Genomic DNA, 11,521 nt, shown 5'->3' with positions numbered 1-11,521 from the left:
GGACGCTGGGCCCAGACAGGGCTCCCGACGTTGTGTTGGGGACCTGGCTGGTGAGGCCTGTCACCATAGTTTTGAGGCCACTGTTTTCTCTTGTTTGAAACTTCTAATTCTCCACTGTGCAGGGGGCCAGACTCGTGGCTGTGAAGAGTCTCTCAGGAGCAGGCAGGGGTGCTGTGTGGATCTCTGTGTTAGGGACACAGCCAGCAGATCTCTGTCCAGCACTGCCTGAGATCCATGCCTGGGCGGGGCTGGCCGGTTCCACCCAGACCACATGGTCAAGGAAGGGGGCGGTGGTGGCGATGCTCGTGGAGAAATGTCGTGTTCTGAGATCGCGGGTGGTGGGCGGCCAGCAGTGGCCCCTTGTGGAGGAGAGGGTGCCTGGGACCCTGTCCGCCCATGTCCTCTTGTCCGCAGGCCCAGCAGAGCGTCCGCACACAGCACTTGCGGGACCTACAGGTCATCGCCGCCTACCGGGAGCGCACGAAGGCCGAGAGCATCGCCAGCCTGCTGAGCCTGGCCATCACCACGGAGCACACTCTCCACGCCACGCTGGGGGTCGCCGAGTTCTTCGAGTTTGTGCTTAAGAACCCCCACAACACACAGCACACGGTGACCGTGGAGATCGACAACCCCGAGCTCAGGTGAGGTCTCGGCAGTGCCCGTCCTGCCCCAGCCCAGATCTGTGTTGGGTGCAGCCGGCGCCCCTGCTGAGCTGGCTTGAATTCTGCCCAAGAGCCGGGGCGATTTGACTCCTCTCTCCCCCTCCTCTGAGCACCGCTCTCGGTGGGTGGGACGCAGCCTCCTGTGGGCCTTCCTGGGAGGAACTGCCCTGACGCCTGGACACTGCCTCCCCTAGCGTCATCGTGGACAGTCAGGAGTGGAGGGACTTCAAGGGTGCTGCTGGCCTGCACTCACCGGTGGAGGAGGACATGTTCCACCTGCGTGGCACCCTGGCCCCCCAGCTCTACCTGCGCCCCCACGAGACCACCCACGTCCCCTTCAAGTTCCAGAGCTTCTCTGCAGGGCAGCTGGCCATGGTGCAGGTACGGGTGTCAGGCACACAGGGAAGCTGCATTTGGCTGACAACGGTGGGAAATTGAGAATGCTTCTGGTCTCCGCCAGTGTCCCTCCCTTGCCTGTGCAGACGGACTAGCCCTGGGGCTGCCGCCCACTCCCCTTGGTGCTCAACAAGAGCCCTGGCACGTACACTGCGAGTGGCAACCAGTCCCTTCTCTTTTCCAGCCTGATGGATGTCGAGCTGGACCATCTCCTCCTGATTTGCTTTACTAAGTTGGTTGGAAGGACTTCTTAAAGCCCAGTGAATCTAATGGATTGACATTTTCTAGTATCTTCTTTCCAGTTAATGTTTGGTCCCTTCCGACTGCAGCACTGGCTGCTCTATGCAAGATGCAGCTTTGCAGGCATGTGTGTGGGGAGCATGTGTGTAGGGAGCATGCGTGCAGGGAGGATGTGTGCAGGGAGCATGCGTGCAGCGGGTATATATGCAAGAGGTATGTGTACAGGGTGTATGTGGAGGTGTGTGTGCAGGGGAGATATGTGAGGTGTGTGTGCAGGGGGGATATGTGAGGTGTGTGTGCAGGGGAGATATGTGAGGTGTGTGTGCAGGGGGGATATGACATGTGTGTGCATGGGGGATATGTGAGGTGCAGGAGGCATGTATGAGGGGTGTGTGTGAGGCACACATGCAGGAGTTGTGCGTGTGGGGGTCTGTGTGAGGTATGCAGGGAGTGTGTGAGGTATGCAGGCATGCAGTTGTGTGCAGGGGGTGGTGTGCGAGGCGTGCCTGCAGGGGGTGTGTCATGCCTGGGTGTGTGAGGCAGGCATGGGGTGTGGAGTGGGTGTTTCAGCTTTTGACCTTTTGGGGTCAGCTCTCTAGGGTGGTGGTCATCGCTTAAGGTGGACTTGAGATGTCCCTAGAGGCTCACTCACAGGATTCCATGCTGGCTCTTGGGATGGGCTGTGAGGACAGCAGGTGGGACCTCAGGCTTTTGGCTTCAGGCAGAGCCGGGTTTCTACCTGGGATCTGCTGTTCCCTTTGCTGCTGGCAGCCTCAGCCTTCTCTGGCACAGTGAGGCCAGTTGGTGATGGTTGCTGCCTGGAGAGTCAGTGTGAGAGGAGGCTGGTGGCTCCCAGCTGGGTGGCAGTGGTGTCTCTAAGCACAGGTGCTGGTCGCCTGGTGGTGTCGCTTCCTGACCTGCTTGTGCTGATCGGTTCCTGCAGGCCTCTCCTTGGTTGAGCAACGAGAAGGGCATGGACGCCGTGTCACCTTGGAAGTGCAGCGCAATGCCCACTAAACAAGCCAAGGTAAAGCGGCAACAGAGGACAAACCGACCTCAGGGCTTCCCGGGTGTTCTCAGGGCCTGACCCTTGTGTCCTTCTGTCCCCTCCTGGAGGGGAGGGCTGGGGCCAGGTCAGGGCAGGGTGGTGTGGGCCTGGGAATGGCCTTCTCCGTGTCCTCGCTGGGCAGGATAGCTCTGTCTGGGCGCTGGCACAGCCTGCATGGTGTCTGGTGGGAAATGCCTCCTTGGTGGCCGCCTTCTCGCAGCCCAGGGCTCTCCGGGTGTGAAGCCGCGGTTCCCATGGTGGCTGCCACAGCCTGCGGCCACTCCGTGAGCCTCACACACAGTATTCCCTGGTGTGTGAGTGTGTGGTGTGGTTCTTCCTGGAAATAAGACTTAGTCCTTGGTTACGTCCCTTGCTAAGCAAAGGCTATGTAGTAAGGCACCTGCTTCTCAACAGCTGGCTGAGACATTCTCAGGAGGAGCTTGAGACACTGCTGCCTTATGGCAGTTTCTGAAGGTTTTTTTTTTTTATTCGGTAGAAACATGCCTTTTGTAGTAGTTGGGAAGTGAAAAACAAAATTAAAAAGCTTTGGTCTTTCCTACACCTTGCCTGGAGGACAGAATTCAGAGTTCAGCGCAGTCCTGGCCTGAGGCTGTGGGGTTCCCGTGGCCCAGGTCTCACTGTGGTTGCAGCCTGGCCCTCTGTGTCCACCGGGCCCCACCAACAGCGAAAACTTGCTTTATTTTATTTAAATATGCAGCCACAGCTTTGCCTTGATCTAAGGAATACATCTGTTCTTTATTGAGTGCTCTAGGTTAATGCTTTTTCTTTACATGTGTGGGAAGTCCCAGCCATCACATCCTGTTGCCAAAACTGTTGGGAGGAAGATTTCCTCTGCTAGCTTAGGTCTGAATGGCAAGGCCTGCAGGTGGATGACCATAGACAGAGGGACAGGAGGAAAGACGGGCCTTATCGTCGTGAGCCTGTGGCAGCATTGGGAAGTGAGTAGCTTGCCAAATGCCCAGAGGTCGAGGTTTCTGTGCCAATGTAGCACAAAGGGGGCGAGGGCCAGGGCCTCTGTGGGAAGGCAGGGACGTTCTGTTGTCTCTTTATGCTGTGAGCATGGCCAGTCTGTGACCTTCCTGGAATTTGCAGGATGCTTTCACTTTCACTTTCACATAGAGGGTTAATGGCAGCTGCATTTTCAGGAGGCTGTGCACTAGTCAGATAAGGGAAGTTCAGATAAGATTTCAGGTGTTTTCACCTTAAAATAATCTTTACTCAAAAATATGATCTCTTCACATGAATTTGGAGTTTGAAGGGAAATCCTAGACATTGTGTTAGTTTACCCATAATTACTGCAGTGTGTATCTCTGACCGATAAGGACTTTTTTTTTTTTTATCATGACTGCATGCTGTCATCGCTGCCCCCAGTCAGCGCAGATCTCGGCATCGTCTGCTGGGGCTGTAAGCGCGGGCCTTTCTACAGCTGGTGTGTATGGATCAGGACCTGCTGTCCTGGGGTGCTTCGCCTCTGGAGTTGCTCAGTGGGCAGACCCCGTCGTCCATGAAGGCCACCCACAGAGGCCATGCTGTCTGTCACCGTGCTCAGGTGCTGACGGCCTGATGCCGTTACCCATGTCTCCCTCACTCGCATCCAGCTGAGGCTCCTGGCCCACTGCGTGTTCCATCCAGGGTGGAAAATGGTGAAATTGCAGTCCTGTCATTCTTCCTGTGATTTTTCTACAAACAAGGACTTTCCCCATCAGCAGTTTGGTTACCCTAAAATATACTTTGTACTTGAAAGTGAGGATGAATGTTAGAATCATTCCCTTTATTTATCAATTTTCAAATAAATGAGCTGTGTTCTAGCAGCCTCCAGAGACGGTCCGTGTTTGTGGCGTCTCGTGATGGACACCGGGGCGTTATGTTTGTATTTCTCATCCCATGGAGGCACCGCTCTTAAATGCTGGAACTGCCCTCTCTGTGGCCACCGCCATCCTTTTCAAGTTAACTCCTGTGCCTATTTAAAATAAAAAGTAGTTATTTTGAAATAATTTAGAACTTAGGGAAAAGTTACAGGAAGAGTGCAGAGTCCCCACATAGGGTTTTCCCAGACTTCCCGGTCCCTAACCTTTGCCATGTTTGCCTCACCACTCCCTGTTTGTGCATTTTTCTTGAACAATTTGAGAATAAATTATCAGGTAGTGCCCTTTACTCCATGGCATTTCGAGCTGGGTTGTCTTGAAAATAAGGCCACTGTCCTCTGTGGCCAAGGCAGAGCCATGAAAATTAGGGAACTGACGCTCTTCTTCTGTCATCACAGGCCCCGTTCACATTCACAAATGTCCCAGCACTTGATAGACGGCCTGCCCATTGGCCCCCACCAGCCCGCTGCCCACAGAGTCCTTCCGGCATGGCTGCGGCTCTTCTGAAGCGCACAGGCAGTTATCCTGCAGGGCGTGCCCAGGGGGGCTGGTCTGGTGTTCGTTTCAGTTAGACCCAGGTTATGCACTTGGGGCAGGACCTCCACAGACATTTGCTGTGTCCTCTACAAACATCATACTGTGAGGGACACCGTGTTGCTTTGTCCTGTTACTGGCGACGTTACTGTTTTCATTCAGTTAAGATGGCATCTGCCATGCTTTTTTCCTGTAATATCAGGAAATGTCTAGTAATTAGAAAGTAATGAGTAAGTATCTTGTTGGGAGATACTGAGGCCATTCAAATACCCTATTCTTCATCAGACTTATACGCACTAGGTGTCAGTGTGCACTGATGACCTGGCCCGAGTTGGTAGTTAGTGGGATGCTTGCCTGCCGCGGATTTTCCAATTCCATCATTCCTTCTCTGTTGATTATTGGTATTTTATGTAAGGCAGAGCTGTGCCTTCACCCCATTCACCTATTTACTTTTTATATCCTTATGAACAATGAATTTCTATTTTATTCATTTTGTTACTATCATTATTTATTTTGTTGCTCATATTTGTGTAGTCCCTGACTAACCAGGGCAGCCCCTTCAGGCCAGCTCCTGCATCCTGTTGATTCACCCCTGTCCTCCTTTGAGTCCTTCCTTACTGCCTAGCACAGCAAGATGCCCCAGGCTCAGCTTGCATTTCAGGAATGTCAGCCATTTAGCTAAGGTTCCTTTGGTTGGAGAATGATATTTAGAAACCAAGATTTGAGTGTTAGATGTACTCAGTATTACTGGGATGTCACTGCTGCTAGTCCCTCTCAGCAGAGAGACCTAAGAGGTGTTTGCATGTGCATACAGATACGTACATATACATATGTGCATATCATGCACATACAATGTATAGATATGTGTGTGTGCATATGTATGTGTGTGTATGTGCACAGACTACTGTTTCTAGTGTGCTGAAGACCATGAATTTGCAGTAGTTCTTCCAACACCAGTTCAACATCATGGGTTTCTTCCTGTTGTCTTTTTTCCATGTTTGTAATTCCCATTTCTGCTCATGAGAAACCTGGCTCCCATTTGGTTCACTATATTTACTTATTTGCCTAATTTCCTCTGTATATAACCAATCTGCTGACCACACTGGCCAAATCCCTTTGGCTACAATACCACCGGCCATCTTTGTGTATGTGTATATTTCAAAACAGTACCAACCAGGGATAGACACTATCTGTCAGTGCAAGATTTCTGAAGGTGCATTTGTCCTTAGGTCCTTTGTGTCCTGTGATTTAAATTTACTTAAAGAATTTTTCTCTGGGTAGTTACAGCACTAACTTGATAGAAGGTTAGATTTATTTTTAATACATTGACACACTATTTATTTTAGTTTAGTTTTCAAAGTTAAAAACATTTAAGTAAGTCAAAAATCAAACTATAAAGCAAGATATATTTGGAAGGATCTTGTTTCCATTCCTGCCCTGCCCCACTCTCTCCTTCTCGGTGTGTGCAGGTGTGAAGTGTGTGTGTGTGTGCACGCGCATGTGTGGGTGATGTGTGTGCATGTGTGTGGGTGGTGTGTGTGCATGTATGTGTGCATCCGTGTGTGTGCATATATTTGTGCATGTGGGTGTACATGTGTGGGTGCGTGCATGTGGGGGTGCATGTGTGGGTGGATGTGTGTGCATGTAGGTGTGTGCATGGGTGTGTGTGCGTGCGTCTGGGTGCATGCATGTGTGCAAGTGCACGCATGCGTGTGGGTGCATGTGTGTGCACGTGTGCGGGTTCATGTGTGCATGTGTGGGTGCATGTTTGCATGCATATGTGTGTGCATGTGTGGGTGCATGCGTGTGTGTGAGTGCATGTGTGTGTGAGTATGCATATCTCTATGGGTGTGTGTATATCTTGAAACAAACATAGCCTTTTTATCAGTTGTCCAAATTAATACCTCTTTAGACAATATGGTTTTTAATGAATAGCTCTTTTGAAACCAGGAAACTTTCTATTTCTAACCCCTTTGGTTTAGGCACAGCCTCTTTTTGCCATTTGGAATCAAAGAACTTGTGCTGACGTGCTTGACCGTGAACTTGGCCCCGCCACCACCCACTCCAGGACCTCCTGGCCTGACTTGCGCACATGCTTGCAGGGTGTCAAGAGGTGGAATCATGGCGGGAGTAGTTTTGACTTGGGACTGCAGACCTTCTCCACTGGCATTTAAGAAGTGTGCTGTTCTTGCGAGAAATAACAGCAGTGTGGCTGCTTCGGTGCCCTGTGTGGGTGCGGCCCAGACTTAGCTTAGCGATCCCCTCCGGGTGGAGACCTGCTGCTGCAGACTTAGTTCCTGCCTTTGACGATGCTCGACCCTTCCGTCCTCATGGCAGTGGAGGCTGCGGGGGTCATGGCAACAGTGGAGATACCTGTGCTGTCTAAGGAGGGACAAGAAGCTGCTCACAAGCCTCATGTCCGTCCCAACACTCAGCGTGGCCTCCTCACAGGTCTTGTTCCGAGCGAGTGGCGGCAAACCGATCGCCGTGCTCTGCCTGACCGTGGAGCTGCAGCCCCATGTGGTGGACCAGGTCTTCCGCTTCTATCACCCGGAGCTCTCCTTCCTGAAGAAGGCCATCCGCCTGCCGCCCTGGCACACGCTTCCAGGCAGGTCCTGCACTGACTCTGTGGCCCACATGTTGCAGGCTCACCTGCTGGAAGTAGACACCTCCTGAGGGTGACAGATGACCTCATGGCTTCATGCCCTGGTGCTGTTAGAGCAGCACATGGGGCCTGGGGAATTCTGTCTCCTACCTTTATGGTTTGAAACGGTGTCCCTCTTGCCACCTCTGAGATGACTAGGTGCGCATTCGCCGGCTGAGTCCGCCCATCTAAAAAGTCCCAGCTCCCGCGGCCCAGGTCCAGGTGTGCCTGGAGGAACACCTACCTCCTCAGCTGCCGGCCCGCGTGTTTCTGGCAGGTGCCCTTTACAGCAGAGTGCAGGCTTCCCTGCTCCAGGGAGCTGCGCTTTCCTTTTTGTGGCCCCATTGATTATTCCCTGTGGAGGTGGCTGCAGCCGAGCCCAGTGGGCTGAATGGGCCATGTCCATGCAGGGAACACAGTGCGTGGATGCTGTCCTGAGAAAGGCGGCGGCGTCCGTTTCCCCAGCAGGTGTCTTGCTGAGCACCTGTGACGAGCCTGTCCCGTCCTATAGTGTGTAACGTGTGGGGCCGTCTCCACACAGGTCGGGGCTGTCAAAAGACTCTTTTTGACATTTCCCCTGCTCCAGGTGCTCCGGTGGGAATGCTTGGTGAGGACCCCCCAGTCCACGTTCGCTGCAGCGACCCGAACGTCATCTGTGAGACCCAGAATGTGGTAGGTTGTGTTGTGGCCCCAGCTCAGGCAGATCCTTCCCAGCGAGTCTGAGCCCCTGTCGTCTTCCCCACGGGTCTCCTGGGAGCCTCTGCATTTTAGGTTTTCTGCTAAGTGGTTTCTTTCCCAAGGTACTAAAGGGCTATTTTGACATCCTTATGAGAGCTTTATGAGCATGTTTTTATTTTTTCTACCAGCAGATCAGCTCCTTGATCATCTGAATTTAAATTTTAAAAAGGCATGAAGCAAAGTGAATAAAGTGAATGGTAATTAAGGCACTTATTAATTACCATTGTGTAAAGGATAAGGCAATAATTGTGTTATGACCAGTTAGGAAACCGGATAAAATCTCCTATAGAATCTAATTGTTGAGATCCATGTAAAATCAGGAAGCTAATGATTTTCTCTTTGGCAGTGAACAGAATAGTGAATTCCGACTGGTATAGAACATGAACAGATTCGTTCTGGGAGGGGCTGGCCATCACTCGCTGCATGTACTAGTCACAGATTTAGGGGCCAGGCTGGGGTCGGCAGAGCGCTGTGTGCCCTGATGTGCTGCACATCTGGTTGGCAGGGCCCCGGGGAGCCACGGGACATATTTCTGAAGGTAGCCAGTGGTCCCAGCCCGGAGATCAAAGACTTCTTTGTCATCATTTACTCGTAAGTGCGCAGGCTTTGGGGACTTGGAGGCTGTGGTGGAGGAGAGGAGGAGGCAGGCCTGGGGCTGCTGGTGGATTGAAAGTGGTCTTGGCCCCTTCCTAAACTTGGGGGAGCTGTCGGGCCTTCGCTTTGTGAGGCGGGATTCTGCTGCGAGTTCAGGGCCTGCAGGGGCCTGGGGAAGGCATCCTGGAGGGGCACGTGCAGCCTGAGTGACTTGGGATGCAGCTTGTGCCACCAAGGAAAGACACCAGTCAGCCTCTGTCCCCAGATAGTGGCAAGGGCCACCCAGAAGCCCCTGATTACCTTTTCTTGCTGAGTCCCTAGGCTGAACAGCGTGAATGAAGCTGTGTGGTCCCTCCTGCAGAGAGGGAGGATTGTGGTGGAATTGCCCGTCCCTCTCTCCTCCAGGCTAAATGACCCGGCCCTTTTCCCCTCCCCTCCTAAGTCGGATCCCCAAGCCCTGTGAGAATCCTTTCAAACTGGTGTGAGCTGGGAGATTTCCTGCAGTGCTTCTGAGGGTGGGTCAGGGGCTAACCTGCACTGAGTGCCCACCAGAGGGTGAGGGGCCATGTGACCACGTCTCAGAGTGGCTTCCTTGTGAGCCTATGTAGATGCCTCACCCAGCCCCATTTGACTATGAAGCAGCAGGCTCTTGCCCTAAAATGCTAACAGGGGCTTCTGTGTTCAGGCCGGCATGACCTCCAGCCCCACCCTGTCTCCTGCGTGGTGCTGCCCTTGGCTTTGCCTCAGAACCCCTATTGGGGGTGGTCACTTGTCCAGGATGTGTGTTTGGCCAAAGCGTGCCTTGTCATTTGTTTGACATGTGGTTCCTAAGCAGCCCTGCCACGCCCTGAGAGCCTCTGCTGTGGGTGGGAGGTGGGCAGCCAGGGACAGAGCCACCAGGCCCTAGCTCTGCCTCCCAGGGCCTGGTCCTCCAGGGCTTTCCCTGCACGGCCCCAACTCTGCCTCTTGGGGCCTGGTCCTCTGGGGCTTTCCCTGCGTGGCGTCCCATGTGCCCACGCTCCCGGCAGCCCTTGTCGGCCTCTCTCGGGCCGGTGCTGAGTCCTCCGGGACAAGTGCAGATGGCTCCCATCCCACTGTAGGGATCGCTGGCTGGCGACACCCACACAGACGTGGCAGGTCTACCTCCACTCCCTGCAGCGCGTGGATGTCTCCTGCATTGCAGGCCAGCTGACCCGCCTGTCCCTTGTCCTTCGGGGGACGCAGACAGTGAGGAAAGTGAGAGCTTTCACCTCGCATCCCCAGGAGCTGAAGGTACGTCCTCTCTGGGGGCTCTTCTGAGCCTCTCCCCAACCCCAGCCTGGAGACAGGCAGTGGGCATTCAGCTGGAGCACAGTGGGTGGCCCTGACGGCAGCTTTTCCAGTGCCTCCAGTGCTCAGACGCTGTTACCAGAGGCCTCCTGGCAGTTGCCTTTTGTTAGATGTGCCATTGTGGGGTGAGTGACGTACACACCACCCCCAAAGGCCAGTGTTCAGAATTCCTGCAAGGTAAACAGTGACAGGAGCTCTGGCATTAGTGAAGCCACAGTTAGACAGGGGGTGGGAGGGCGGCCCCTGGTGCCACCAGCTGGCCAGAGTTTTAAGCCCGAGATGGCTTCAGTTCTCTCTCTGCGGAGGCAGCGCTTAGGGAATAGTCGCCATGTGAGAGGAGGGACTTGCCTGGTGCGGACCTGAGCCACGGCCACAGTGATGTCAGGGTTGGTTGTGGCCTCAGATTTGGCCGCCCCGGAACCACCCATGACGTTGGGCTCCCCTGGCTGGTTGGGCTGCAGGAGCCTGGGAGCCCCTTGCTTGCACACCGTGAGAGGCTCTGCCCTGACCCGCCTCTCTTGCTCTTGAAGACAGACCCCAAAGGTGTCTTCGTGCTGCCTCCTCGTGGGGTGCAGGACCTGCATGTTGGCGTGAGGCCCCTCAGGGCCGGCAGCCGCTTCGTCCACCTCAACCTGGTGGACGTGGATTGCCACCAGCTGGTGGCCTCCTGGCTCGTGTGCCTCTCCTGCCGCCAGCCGCTCATCTCCAAGGTCTGTATCTGTGGCAGGCACAGGCTGAGGGGATGGGGGCTCAATACCAGGGCACTGCAGGACCCCCACCTCGGCCCTGTGATTCGGGCCACCTGGATACAGTGTTCTGACCCAGCAGGGCTGGGTGCACGAGTGTTTGCTCCTGTGCTGTCTGTCTCCCAGATGGAAGCTCCAGAGAGTGTTTGTCTTATCTCTGGGGGGGTCCCCGTGCATGGTGCACAGGAGACTCAGGGAATACTTGGAGGAAGGGCCAGTGGCTGTTCCTGCGAGTGGCCGCAGCGTCTCCCTGTCTCCTCCCTCCACAGGCCTTTGAGATCACATTGGCTGCAGGCGAAGGGAAGGGTGTCAACAAGAGGATCACCTACACCAACCCCTACCCCTCCCGGAGGACATTCCACCTGCACAGCGACCACCCGGAACTGCTGCGGTTCAGGGAGGACTCCTTCCAGGTGTGGTGGGGCTGTGCCTGGGACTCCCAGGGGAAGCCCCGGGGACCTGAATGGAGGGCAGTTAGCCAGCATTTAGGAGCGAGTTCCTCGAATCACCAGCAGTCTTCCAAAAGCCCCAGGGCGGTGACAGATGCCGTCCCATAGTTGGGTGGGCCCGTTTTCTGTTTAGTAGCTGGAGATTTAGCAGAGTTTCTCCTGAACGTGGGAAAGGGTGATGTGCCCAGGGCTTTTCATGGTAATGTTAGACAGCTCAGTCTCGAAAATAAGTGTGCCACCGAGTCCAAGTAATGC

General features: G+C 54.2%; 1 protein-coding gene across 1 annotated transcript in view; it reads left to right on the top strand.

The window, feature by feature from the left end:
• The window catches only part of NPHP4 (nephrocystin 4), a 139,537-nt gene that overhangs the window by 127,223 nt on the left and 793 nt on the right, over positions 1–11,521 (top strand). The window contains exons 19-27 of the mRNA XM_058444381.1: positions 415–641; positions 857–1,043; positions 2,242–2,325; positions 7,218–7,374; positions 7,997–8,082; positions 8,654–8,739; positions 9,843–10,014; positions 10,602–10,781; positions 11,087–11,230. Coding sequence (XP_058300364.1) covers positions 415–641; positions 857–1,043; positions 2,242–2,325; positions 7,218–7,374; positions 7,997–8,082; positions 8,654–8,739; positions 9,843–10,014; positions 10,602–10,781; positions 11,087–11,230 — 1,323 coding nt within the window. The remainder of the gene's footprint in view (positions 1–414; positions 642–856; positions 1,044–2,241; positions 2,326–7,217; positions 7,375–7,996; positions 8,083–8,653; positions 8,740–9,842; positions 10,015–10,601; positions 10,782–11,086; positions 11,231–11,521) is intronic.

This window comes from Hylobates moloch, unplaced genomic scaffold (genome assembly GCF_009828535.3).
Source record: "Hylobates moloch isolate HMO894 unplaced genomic scaffold, HMol_V3 SCAFFOLD_9, whole genome shotgun sequence".
NCBI classification, from domain to species: Eukaryota; Metazoa; Chordata; class Mammalia; order Primates; family Hylobatidae; genus Hylobates; species Hylobates moloch.
This window is presented reverse-complemented; position numbering and strand designations above follow the sequence as displayed.